This window comes from Centrocercus urophasianus, unplaced genomic scaffold (genome assembly GCF_019232065.1).
Source record: "Centrocercus urophasianus isolate 14NV4802_14NV808 unplaced genomic scaffold, USGS_Curo_1.0 seq_9, whole genome shotgun sequence".
In the NCBI taxonomy this organism is placed as follows: Eukaryota; Metazoa; Chordata; class Aves; order Galliformes; family Phasianidae; genus Centrocercus; species Centrocercus urophasianus.
In genome coordinates, this window is record NW_024885532.1 from 28,459,806 (window position 1) to 28,473,763 (window position 13,958).

Consider the following 13,958-nt stretch of genomic DNA (forward strand, 5'->3'; position numbering starts at 1 on the left):
CCATGCAGCGGCATGTTTGCTCAGGCTCCAGCTCTGTGCTTCCATGCTGCAGTTAAGCCTGTTGGAGTGTCGTGGTTTAACCCAGCGGGTGGCTAAGCACAACACAGTCTTTCACTTACTCCCCCACCTTCCATTGGGATGGGGCAGAGAATGGAAAAAAGGTAGAAGTCGTGGATTGAGATAAAACTATTTACAGAGATAGAGAAAAGGAAAAGGATAACAGTTATGAGTATAAATATATATATATATATATGTGAGTGGATATAAGAAGCGATGCACATGCTCACCATTCCCCAAACAGTGCCCACCCTGCAGAAGTGAAAGATAAATTCTCACCCCCTTCAAAACTCTCCTGCTTGATATCATATGGTATAGAATATCCCTTTGGCCAGATTAAGTCAGCTGTCCTAATTCTGTTCCCTCCCAGCTCCTTGGACCCTTCCCTGCGAATGGCCTTGGCTCTATACAACACTGCTTAGCAGCAACCATAAACATTGCTTTGTTATCAACATTGTTTTTCTCCTAGAACCAAAATGTAGCATCACAGAAAACAATTCCATCCCAGCCGAAACTAAGACAGTGACTTTTCCACAGGTTACTTTACCCTTTATGGGATTTGTGTCTGACATCACCTGACTGTTATATGGGGAATGAGACTTATTTTCAATAATATCAACCTACCCTTATCCCTTTTATTTATGTTAATATTTTCTATATGTTATTTTTTAGCTGATAGTCTTCAAGCATTTACCTTTTCATGTAACTTTTTGAGTTAACTGATCTCCAGGAATGGACAAACTCTGCACCAGTCCTACTTGCTTCCCTTTCTCACAACCATCAAGGGTAGAAATTAGTGTCTAATGTGGTCATGGCATGAGGGGAAGCCTCCATGGGCTCCATATGAGTAATTGTATTCCCTACACTCTTTCAGATTGGAATCATTTTCCACAGAGGAGCAGTAGTTCTCATTTCCATGTAGAATGGGAAAGAAGAATGTGATGAGGGTGCATCAAGTCTGCATAATAATGTTCTTATTTTACTGTAAGGAGGGCCTTATCTAACATGTAAGCACAGCATTAGAGTTTTAAATCTTAATTAGAATGTAAAAGCTACAGAAGCACAGAATCACAGGGGTTGGGAGGGATCCCTGGAGATCATCTAGTCCAGTGTCCTGCAAAAGCAGGTTCCCTAGAGTAGGTTTATACAGGGAAGCATCCAGGCAAGTTTTGAGTAGAGAAGGACACTCCACTGCATTTCCAGGCAGCTGTTCCAGTGCTCTGTCACCTTCAAGTAAACACATTTTTTTTCATGTTCAGATGGAACACCCCATGTTCCACTTTGTGCCCATTGCCCCTTGTCCTGTCACTGGGCACCACCAAAAAGAACATGGCTCCATTCTCTTTACACCTGTCCATTAGATATTTATAAGCACTGATAAGATCCCCTCTCGGTCTTCTCCAGATTGAACAGCCCCTGGTCTCTCAGCCTTTCTTCATAACAGAAATGCTCCAGCCTCTAGCCATCTTTGTAGCCTTCCACTGGATTATCTCCAGTAGTTCTCCATCTTTCTTGGATAGGGGACCCCATAATGAACACGGTGCTCCAAATGTAGCCTCACCAGGGCAGAGTAGAGCAGGAAGATTGCTTCCCTCAACCTGCTGGCCATGCTCTTCTTAATGTACCTGGGATACCATTGGCTTCTTGGCTGCAAAGACACTCTTACAGAGTAGCAGCAATTCAGTCTTTGGAGAAAAAATATTTTTTTCTCTTTACTCATTGTATTGAGATTGAATGTGAGCTGTTGTTTGTTGATGTCTTGGAAGGTAGAGATCAGACTACAGCATTTATTTACTACATTTATTTACATCTAGCATTTAGACTAGGCCATTTATTTAACAGACCTCAGATTTTATTTCAAAAAATAAAATCAGAGTAGTGTTTTATTTCTGAAGTGCTGTACCTCAATGAGACTGTTCTTGTGTTTAGTAGAAGATGGAGGTTTCAGAGTACACTTGAAGCATTTTATAGTGTGGATGTCTAGGGGAAAATATCTTAATGGAAGAGCTCTACTTGTCATGTTTAGGTGGCTAGGATCTGAGAATGCATTCAGAGCTACAATGAATTTTTACTGTGTTTTGACTGAACTGGAAGAATCTAGGACACAAGCAGAATGTGGCTGCTAGATGTACGAGTTCTCTTTCCTTTGCTGTCCACTGTTTTGATACAGATATGACCTGCGAGTTTTAGTGGTGAAAGTCGGTAGAGCATCCCATCTGAAATGCCTGTTTATTTCTGCCCAGTCTTTACACCCTTTCTTTGGGCATCGCTGTCTAATCACTCCTTGAGAATGTCTGTTAGGCCAGCCACGCATTTATGGAGTCTGAGTTTTTATATTATTTTCTGTGCTGTTTTCTCAATGTAAGGCAGCTTGCTAGCTTTTTTTTTCCCTCTATTGTATCAAAACTATATAATTCAGAGTAGGACTAAGAGCTTGATGCTTTTCCTGATGCTAACCTCGACTGGGAAGCTGCACTTAGTGAGACTGATTACTCTGAATCACTTTGGTGAACATACAGCCTTCGTGTATCTCCCAAGATGAATGTCTTCAAAAATGCAGTGGTGGCTGCTGCTTTATATGTAAAAGGAAGTGCTGTATTTTCATCTTCCAGGATGTAATGGTTTATCTTCCTCTGAAGAGAACAGTTCAGATTTCTCAACTGCCTGAAAATATAGGCTCATGTCTTTGAGCCTTCTGCAAGAATTTCTGATTATAAATCTTTATGGGCATAAGTTCTCTTGTAACTGTGCAAAAATAGTAAAAGATTTGTTGGACAAATGAGAGATATGTGTGATGAAAGTGTGTCTTCTATGTAGCTTGGGAATTAGGTCTTGCTTGTAGTACAGGGAATACCAGTACACTAGTCCTAACAAAGTGAAAACTCTTCTGCTCTATTCCCATCGATCTAGGTGCTGTAACCAATGAAGAAGTTCATTGTGTTTGTTTCCACATTGTCTGGAAAAAGAGGAGGAACTTCCTGCACAGCCAGTACTAAAATTATGCTATTCTTCTTTCTGCTTATTTTTTAAATGTTGAATATAAAATACATTAGGCAAAAGATGAGGCTGAGCCTAGCTCTTCCACATCCTGGCTAAACATGATGTTTTATTAAGAGATACACTTTAAAAAAAAAATTAAGAGGATAGATGGACTCAGAAAGGATGGCTTATGGGTGCAACTAAAAACGCTGCACATTACTTCCTACATTTTATTACTTACAGATTTAGTGGTATGAGACCCTTCAGCTTTTGTGAAACCCATTCCCAAACGCTGTCAAGATGCGCTGCAGAAAGCTATAAACAGGCTAGTGATAGGACAAGGGGGAACGATTTCAAACTGAGACAGGGGAGGTTTAGGTTAGATATTAGGAGGAAGTTTTTCACACACACTGGAACAGGTTGCCCAGCAGGTTGTGGATGCCCCATCCCTGGAGGCATTCAAGGCCAGGCTGGATGTGGCTCTGAGCAGCCTGGTCTGGTGGTTGTCGACTCTGCACATAGCAGGGGTTTGAAGCTAGATGATCTTTGTGGTCCTTTTCAACCCAGGCCATTTTATGATTCTATGATTTTATGAGTTAGTTTTTTCATAGTATGAGTTACAATATTTTTGAAGTTAATAATGTTTAGTGAAGTTAAATTCACCTCTAAATGTCTATGTGTGTAAATTATTTTGATGTTTGTGATCACTGGTTGTAATATTCACACTGTTGCAGAAGGGGTCAAGTCAGTGCAAGTGAGCGAGTGAAGAATTTGACTACTGCTATACAGCAGGTGTATTTGGGTTGCAGGAAGTACAGTTCACTTCCTCACCTCTTACAGAGAAGGAAGTGGTAAGGTAGATAAATGATGAACTGTCATCTGTTCTGAGCAGCTGAAGATAGGATAACCCAAGGTGATAAATTTGTATGCTGAAAGAGGAGCAGGTGTCAATTAAGACAGTTTGTCTGGACTTTTGGTGCAGATTCTGTGGTTTGTGTCAGCAGTATGGGCTGGTCAGACAGCCTGCTTGTGAAATTTGGTGTTGCCTGACATCATTATTTGTTAGGTATTAGAACTGGGAAAATAAAAAGCAGGGTTTTAATCATTTACGCAAATCTGAATTGGATTTTTTTGTTATAAGTAACTACATGCCATTTTATGTTGTCACTTCTTAAATGAGAGTCATAGAATTATAGAATCAATAAGCTTGGAAGAGACTTTTCAGGTCATCTCGCTCAACCATCAACCTACTGTCACCATCCCACTAAATTGCATCTTTAAGTTCTACATCTGCATGTTTCTTGAACACATCCAAGGGTGGTGACTTCACCACCTCCCTGAGAACCCCTGTTCTACTCTTTCAGAGAACAGATTTTCCTAATGTGCAACCTGAACCTCCCCTGGTGCACCTCAATGTCTTTCTTATAGTGAGGAGCCCAAAACTACGTAGCACTCAGGGTGCAGCCTCACCAGAGCTGAGTACAGAGGAACGATCACCTCCCTGCTCCTGCTGGCTGCACTATTACTGATACAATCCAGGATGCCATTGGCCTTCTTGGCTACCTGGACATACTGCTGGCTCATGCTCAGCCAGCCATCAACTGACATCCCCAGATCCTTTTCCTCCTCACAGTCTTTCAGCCACTCTGCCCCAAGCATTGCCTGGGTTATTGTGAGCAAAGTGTCAGACCCAGTACTTATTCTTCTTGACCTTCAGCCCATTGGCCTCAGCCCATTCATCCAGCCTGTCCAGGCCCCTTTGCAGGGCCTTCCTGATCTCAAGCAGGTTAATGTTTCCTCCCAACTTGGTGTCACCTGCAAACTTACTGAGGGTGCATTCAATCCCATAGTCCAAATCACTGATAAAGTTATTAAACAGGGCTGGCCCCAGCACTGACCCCTGGGGAACACCACTAGTGCCTGGTCGCCGCCTGGATTTAACTCCATTCACCACCACTGTTTGTGCCTGGCCCTGCAGCCAGTTCCTTAGTCAGTGAAGAATACAGATTTCCAGGCCATGAGCTGCCAGCTTCTCCAGGAGAATACTGTGGGAGACAGTGTCAAAAGCTTTACTAAAGTATACGTAGGCTCCATCCACAGCCTTTCCCTCATCCAATAGGCAGGTCACCTGATCATAGAAGATTATCCAGATTTACCAATCCTCTGTTTGAGAGAGGAAGAGCTGTTAAAAAACACCAGTGAGTCTACTTCTGAGCTTGTGTTAATTTGCCTTGAAAAAGACAAGTAGTAGAAACGAGTTATGTTATTTTCACATAATACCTCATCTCTGGCTTGCCTTTCCATTCTTGTTTTGCTCTTTTAATAGTTTTTTAAAAATGGGTTTATTGTTCTACATCTTGAAGTCAATATTTCCGCACTATTTTTCTATATTGTACTGTGTTCATCCTGAAATACACAGTTGATAGTTTACCAGAACGCAAATGTGTAGATATAGAAAGGCATGGCTAAGCTTAGTGAAAGAAGAAAAAGTATTTCAGTCACAAACTGGAGCTCCATCAAAGCTTCGGAAAGTTTGGTCAGGTTCACTCATGTATGGCTTGTGTCACAACTAAGTATCTTTTTAAAAAGCCATACATCTGAAAACCAAAAAGTAGAAGGGAAGAAGCAACTGGACAGGAGGAAAACAAAGCTCCACACACAGCCATATTTAGGAAGTGTAAACATCATAGGTTTGGGGAGAAAGGCTTTGTGCTGTAAAAGATTTTTCCTTGAAACTAGTTAACTCTATGTTCATATCAGTATTCATTTACCTTTACTTCTGAGATTCTGCTAGCCCATCTTAGCTGAGCACTTCAGTGTTTGTGAGTTAAGAAGGATCTAGCCTTGCTGTGCTTATGGTTGTGCCTACTAACTTGAGAGGCTGAAGAGCCTTTCTCTGATCATTTCTGATGGATAGCATTATTATTGTTAGAAGTGGAAAGGCTGCTAACTGCAGAGTTTATTTACCTGTCTTCTGGGAGGAGGTGGCACACGGTTGTCCATCTAAAGGCTCTGTAAATATTTAAGCAACACTATAGTGAGGTACGAGGCAAATTCCCTTTGAAATATTTTATCTTCAATATAGAAGGCATACATAAGCCTATTTTGAGAATAAGAGTCCTTTGTATTCTATATGCTTCTTTTTTTCCGAAAGATTATTTATACTGTTCCAATCTGGCTTCCTTCCCCAGCCCCTGTAGGCAAAGCCACCAGTGGTTGTGACCTTTTATACAGAACTTCTTTTGAGAACAGAGGAGCCCCATCAGTGCGGTGAGAGCAAAATGTGGTATTTGGTCTCTGCAATTCTTCCACAAAATCATTCTTTGTGGATCTAGCCTGTACATCAGAGAGAATTTTATCTAAACCGATTTAACATTAGGGAGGAGGGTTAAACAGCACTGGTATTTTTATATGTAGAGGTTAGTAATTTATCACTACAAGTTTTACAATACATTAATTATCAGAACAATTGGGTCTATTGAATGGATCTGAGGCAAAAGCCACATGTTATCAGATTAAATTTAGAGTTGTGTAATTTTCTCATAGCCCTTCCCTTGGAAGCCCTGCTGCTTCCTGTATATGATGAGGTCTGGCAGCGAGGTTAACCCTGACCCATGAGTATTCTATATGGGCTTGTTCATTTTTGCCACATTCTTTCAGTTTAAATTTAGATTTGCTGGCAGCTATTACGCCTATTGCAACAAGCTTCATGGGCAAAACACTGGAACAAATATATATGCCTTTTATCATAGATGTTTTTGCTGAATAAGATTAGTGAAGAACACTTGAAAGCTGAGAAACAGTGCAGAAGCCTTTGGTCCTAAAAGACGCAAATAGTTGAATGTCTGGAATATATTTACTTCTCAATCTAAGAAATGAACAAATAATTGTATAGGTGATGGACTATTATCGTGTACACAGTTTTTACCTTTGTAAGTTGTTATTGGTAGCAGTGAAATTTCAGCTGTGTATGTGAGCACAAATTCTGGATATAAAAGTGTGTGCAACAAAAACCTTGAGATTGCTGTTCAGAAACAAGTTGTGACTGCAGGAGGATTTTGAGTTAGGCTTATCACTAGAAGTGTCTTGTCAATAGCTGTGAAGCATAACAGCTGCAGTAATAACTGCTTGAAGTTTAAGGAAGTGTGTACCACTTAGTTATGTATTAACACAGAGATTAATACCTCTTTGTTTTATGTTTTTCATCTTTTTTATTGTGTAGAAAACTACATGGAACTTGAGAAATCCACTTGACAGAGCAGTCCACATTTAAGACTCACATGTCATTCTCTGCTTAATATATCATGGGCTTCACAGACAGGGTCACTCTGCCTTGAAAAAAAAAACATTTAACAAGGGATTCTCTGGTCTTATTTTCTAGTACTGTTCATCTGCCCAGAGTTGTCCAACATGTAACACAAAAAAATATTCCCATAATGCATTTTTGTCTCTAAACTTCGCAGGTTCTTCAGTCAGTATTCCCATGCTCAGTGAGTGACTCCAACAAATAAAGAAGGCCTTGAAAGTGTAGGAAATGTGTTCTCCCTGAGCACGTTTTTAGGGAGAGAAACTGAATAAAAAGGCCCTGCATTATTAGGTACTTTCGACTCCCATTTTTTCCCTCCTGACGGGCAAGATACAAAACCTTCCAATGCTCTGACCCCACTGCCTCTGCAGTTGCCATGGACAGGATACTCTGAAATTCTGAGTGTTTCTATCGAGTCCAACCCAGTTCCCGGGGTGAAACACTGAGGGGCTATGTTCCTCCTGAATGGATTAGGCAGAATTTATTCTCTTGTTGGAAGTCCTACTGTGTGAGCTGTATATTTCTGAATGTAAGTAGCATCGTGTTTCAACAGGAATTTCAGGCAACCTTTGAAATACGTAGCCAATCAGCGTTTATTCCAAGTGGCACTTTTGTGCTGGATTTCCAATTAGTCAATGGTATTTGTTAAGTAGGCCCGTTTAGCTTTATCTTGAAGGATAATGAAAAGCCATCTTTTTCCTCATCCCCTTCATTCGGTAAACACAATATAGAGTCTTACTGAACTAGAAAGGATGGAACTTAATGGAGAAAAATAGGAGAGTTGGAGTACAGGGAAACTCTACAGAACTTGAATTTGTAAGAAATAACTATGGTTTGAGTTCAGTTACTGTAAAAGAAGAAATTTTTAAAAATAGATAACTCATTTAGAAGTGTTACAGAGCATTGATGAATGCTGGAAGTATTGGTCCAGTAGATATGTTTGTGAAGGCAGCAGCCAAATGTGCCTCTTAATGAAGCTGTACTGTAACATTTTATCTCATACATGAATTATTGCATGCACTTGGAATCTTCATAATATTCTTAAGCCTTTCTTAGTCTCTCCATGATTTTCCATCTTTGCTTTTTTTTAATGGAAAATTCTAAATAATTGAGGTACTTCTCTAAACCACTGAAATACTGAAATTACAGAGACTGTTTTGCACTTGTGCAAATCTCTCCCACTTTTTAATGAACTGAAAAGTAAAAATTCCTAATAGAACTTTCTATGTCACACACCGCATACGATTTCTGCATAGCTCACTGAAGTCAAAACACATTACATTCATTTTTGTATGTAATTGCTCCCTCAGAATTGTTTACCACTGCTAAGAAACTACATTCTTACAGCTTCTTTTGTTAAATTACATTTAAACAGCTTTGAGAACCAGAGCTTCCTATTTATTTCTGACAGATTTTCTACATTCATTTTTGCTGAGTTAGTTTGTGGATGTTTTTTGATCATTCTTTAGTATTGGAAAGATCAGTTCTTGAGGAAGCCTAACCAGAGGAAAATGTAGAATCTTAACTTGTTTAGAAAAGAGTACTGTAGAGATGCAACAACACATTTCCCATATAAGTTCACTTCACTCAGAAAGGATTCCACATGCTGAGTGTCTTTCGATACTCATTTTCTGTAGAACACCCTGTGTTTTACTTTAAGATATTTGGGAAGACACTGAGAAGTAATCATTTAATCTGTTTAAATAATTGTAATAGCTACAGACTTGAAATACAGGTTAACACTTTTAACAGCATTTCAGGAAGAATATTCAGTTAGAGCTCATTAAAAAAAAATAAAATCATAAATATTTGTAAAATTAACAGTAGAGTACTTAATTTTCTGTCTTTCAAAGGAATGTCTGCTAAAAGAATATCAGCCTCACTGAAGGGAACATGCTTCTGTAGGTCATGAGGGACAAGGTGTCTGAAGGACTGGGGGCTTATGCATAGTTATAGTGGTGTGGATGTGCAATTCTATTAGAAATTAGGTATGTCAGTTTAGTATTGAAATGAGCCTCATGGATTCTATTTGTAACACTTTGTTCTCCGATGGTGAGCAAATTACAATTTTCTTTGGGTTCTACTTGCTCAGTCTTCATGAGAGAACAAATCTCCACAAAGTTTTGTCAGATGAGAAGAAAAATAATATTATTCTAGCTCCTCCAAGTATTGTGGACTGTTGTTCTGCTGCTTTTGGGATTTTGTCAGATTGGTAATGTAATGTTGTTGTTTGTATGCTCAGACCATTAGATTTGGCTGGTACAATACGATCTTCCGTGCAAAAATATGTGACGTTTATGGAAGTAAGGGGGATGAAAGAACTAAAGAAGCTTCAGAACGGAGACTAATGAGTGGCCCTGCAGCTGCCCATGGTGACAGGGAGGTCATTGCAGCTACTTTTCTTTAGGAGTGTCTTCAATGAGGAAAATGAGGCACAGTGCAGCAGCATGCACTGAAATTGATATAAGAATTGTAGAATGATTAAGATTGGAAAAGACCACTGAGATCATCTAGTCCAACTGTCAGCCCATCACCACCATGCCCACTAAACCATGTCCCCGAGAAGGTGCTCTGGGGATATGTAAAAGAGAAAATGCTCAGTGGGAGTCACTAGATGGGACTTTGAGGGAACTAAGGTAAATAGAAGTATTTTTGACAGTTGCACTGCGGTCGTTTAAAGTTTCCTTTACATGGTGAAGCAGTTTAGGCAAAAAGAAAATGTATGCATGAAAACACAAAATGATTGGCAAGGGGCAATGGGCAGAAGCTGGAACACAGTAAGTTCCACACAAAGACAAAGAGGAACTTCTTTACCATGAGAGTGACGGAGCCCTGGAGCAGGCTGCCCAGTGAAGTTGTGTTGTATCTTTCTATGGAGATATTCAAGACCCATCTAGATGCTTACGTGTGTGTGACCTGCTGTAGGGAACCTGCACTAGCAGGGGGTCGGACTTGATCTACAGAGGCCCCTTCCAACCTCTAAAATTCTGTGATTCTGTGTGATCCTGTGAAAACATTTTGACCATCCAGGCAGATTTTCTTAATGGATAGGCAGAAGAAATCTACAAGACTTAGTCTGGATTCATAGGAAGGAATAAAATACAGTGTACATGATAACTTTCAGTCTTCTGATCCTTCAGATCCTTACTGATAGTATGCAATCAGTCAAGATGCTAAAATAGAAACAGCCTAAGAAGACATTAAAGTTATTTTGGTTCTTGGTCTTGGTCACGCTTAGTTTGAGCTGGCAGTAATTCACTCAAGATGAAGTGTTAGAAAGCCATTCAGATGTGCAGAGGTGGAGTGTGATCACTTGAGTATGTTTCAACAGAAGAGGAGAGGTAATTGAAGCTTTCTAAACGGAGAAAGTTACCCATAGACAGAGAAAACACTGGTTAGCTTTCTTCCAGACAGAAAAATGAGTCTTCAAGCCACAAAAAGCTTGAATGCATTAACATTTAATGTATATTTAATTTCTTTTAGACCCAATCAGAAAGAAGATTGGAATGGTCAGACTCTATGTCATGTCTTATGAAGAAACTGGAACAGCTGAATTTAGACATTGAAGAAGCTCTGAGTGCTAGCTCATCTCCCTCCAGTACTCCTTCTACCACAAGGAACAAACAACTGGTAGGAATGTGTGTCATATGACACATTTTCTAATATTAGCTATCAGATGTTGGTCAAATAATAGTTTTCAGATCTCCTTGTGTTTCTGGATTAGTTGAGGAGGATTGTTTCAAGGATGAAGTAAGTTACCGTTTTGATTCAATAACAAAACATTTTGAGATGCTTGGACAACTACAGATCAGATAAACATGAGTGTCACAGGAATTGACTTGCAGGGTTTATGTCATGGCCTATAATATTCAGAGCTACTTTTTATTGGGGAATGTGGCTCTTGATTGCATTTGACACAGTTTCTCAAGGTAGAATATTGTGAAATTGAAAGTTCAATATTAGTGTATTCACACATGTCATATTTATATCAAGACACAAAAGCAAGGAAGACACTGTATATCTTCATTAAGAGTTAAATTAGTATTTTTTGTATTTCTTTCAGAGATGCATTCCTGTATTTAAGGATGCTTTATGGTGGCAATTTTTGTCAATTAAGGCAAACTGTTACCAAAGCTTTTAATTTGAAGGCAAATGGGATTAAGAAGGAATAATACAATTTTAGCATTTTTTTAACAAGTGAGATGCTTTTTTTTATAGAAATGAGTAACTGGAGAAGGAACAGTGTGAGAAGTAGGAGTGTTTGTTCTCTACTTTAGGCTGTGATTAAAATCAGTTCTTAAGATAGAGTTGTTTGGATTTGCAGCTCCACATGTTAGTGCTGGCATGAAATTCCTGGAAATTGTGCTTGTTTGAATGCTTTTCCCATCACTGCTGCTACATTTTGTAACAATAAATTCCTTAAGTAAACATCTGTGCGTGTTACGGTGTCCCTCAAGCTGGGGAGTTCAGAATCCTGCATCTTTCAGTGTTGTATTTTGCAGTATGCTTTTCCATATTCTGCAGTGACAGTGTTAGAAAATTGCCATGCTTGTCCCTCATTTCTTTCTTTCTGTACATTAGCAAGTCAGAACCAGCTTTTTCCAGCTAAATTTGTTTCATCACTCCTTTATCTCCGCTTGCCCTTCTGTTAATGGACAGTATTCTGTGTTCTTGTAGGAAACTGCTCAGTGGCTTTTGTCAAAATGCCATGGCAATGTATTCTGCTTTTCTGCCTGAAAGAGAGACCCAAGCCATCAGAATTCACGTACTTCCCTTTGTTACCCAAGTCAGATTTTGTTAACTGGTGATCCAGACACCATTTTATGATTTTATGACTGTGCCTATTCTCCTAAGGGAAAAGCCAGTTTGGTTAGGCAAAGGTGTTTGTAATCAAATAATTTCTCAGGAAGTGAATTATCTGCCCTAATTTAAACATCTAAGAGTTAGTTGCCTTTAAATGAGTTGACCTTAATGCCACTGTGGCCAGTAAGATAAATGGTACCCTGGCATGGCCAGCAGCTTGTGGGAGATTGTCTGATCTGGTGAAGCCGTATGTGAAGTACTGTGTCCAGTTCTGGCTCCTCAGTTCAAGAAAGACAGGGAACTTCTAGGCATAGTCCAGTGGTGGGTTACGAAGGTGGTTCGGATCTTGCAGCATCTCCCTTGTGAGGACAGGCTGAGAGACCTGGGGCTGTTCAGCGTGGAGAAGACTGAGTTGGGGTCTTATCAAGGCATACTTATAAACATTTCATGGGCAAGAGTCAGGAGAATAGGGCCAAGCTCTTTTTGGTGGTGCCCAATGACTGGACAAGGGGCAATGAGCATGAACTGGAACATATGGAATTCCATATAAACATGAGAAAAAAAATTATTTACTGTGAAAGTGGGAGAGCGTTGAAACAAGCTGCTAAGAGAGGTGGTGGAGTCTTCTCCTGCAATATTCAAAACCCACCTGAACGCTCTTCTGTTTAACGTAGGGAACCTGCTTTGAAGACAGACTAGATGACCTACAGAGGTCCAATTCAATCCTTACAATTCTGTGATACCCATGTAGTCAAAGAAGAGAAATACATCCTCCTAAACCTCTCCATGAATTTAATATGAAGAAATTGAATTTGGGATATCTCAAAACAGCAGTTGCAGTAAGGAAAAAAGAAAACAAACATTTTGTACAGCTACGTGACTAACTTCTATCAGTCCATCCCTCTTGGTCCATATTTCTTTATATAACTTACAATTTTTTTCCATTGGATGTTTTACTCCTTTCATTCATAATGAAACTTCAATAGGAAGAAGGTTTATTTCAAACATATGTTTACTAGCACAGGTTTTTATCTTATTTTCACTACATAAAGTAGGAATTGAAATGAGGAACAATGATTAAAAAGAGATCTGAGGAGAAATATTCACAAATGCAAGACCAACTGGTAGATCCAAGTTCTCAGAAGTTTGTGACTACTGCATGAGTTTTACCACATTGTTGCTCCCAGAATTGGTCTCTTTGGTGTGGGCAGTTTTAAATAGATGACTGTATTTGTTTGGTATGGCAAACGTTATATCTGAGGTATACATTCATAATTTAATCACTGGGTTCATGTAGTGAGTCAGTATATTTTCACCCTGTTCATGACAGCCTGTCCAGTGCATCAACACCCTCTGAGTAAATTATCTCCTCCCAATGTCTAAACTACATCTCCCTTTTTTTTAGTTTAAATCATTCCCCTTTGTCTGAGTCAGTCTCCCTTCTGTTTATAAGGGCTCCCTTCAAGCCCTGGAAGGCCCCAGTGAGGTCTCTCCAGGGCCTTCTCTTCTCCAAACTGAACAAGCTCAACTCCCTCAACTTTTCTTCACAGTAGAAGTGCTCCAGCCCTCTGGTGATCCTCTTTGCCCTTCTCTGAATCCTCTCCAAAAGCTTTGCATCCTTCCTATTCTGAGGCCCGCACACCCGGTTGCAGAACTCCAGATGGGGCCTCATGAGACAGAACAGATGAGGGCAATCCTCTCCCTCTCCCTGCTGGACACCCCTCTTTTGATGCAGCCCAGGATACTGTTGGCCTTCTGGGCTGCAAGAGCACACTGCTGGCTCATGTCCAGCTTCTTGTCCATCAGGACTCCC

At 39.9% G+C, this 13,958-nt stretch overlaps 1 protein-coding gene across 1 annotated transcript in view; it reads left to right on the plus strand.

Annotated features, from left to right (window-relative positions):
• Nucleotides 1-13,958, plus strand: part of STARD13 (StAR related lipid transfer domain containing 13) — a 299,408-nt gene that overhangs the window by 70,310 nt on the left and 215,140 nt on the right. Inside the window, exon 3 of the mRNA XM_042838691.1 lies at nucleotides 10,826-10,972. Within this exon, the coding sequence (XP_042694625.1) occupies nucleotides 10,826-10,972 (147 nt within the window). The remainder of the gene's footprint in view (nucleotides 1-10,825; nucleotides 10,973-13,958) is intronic.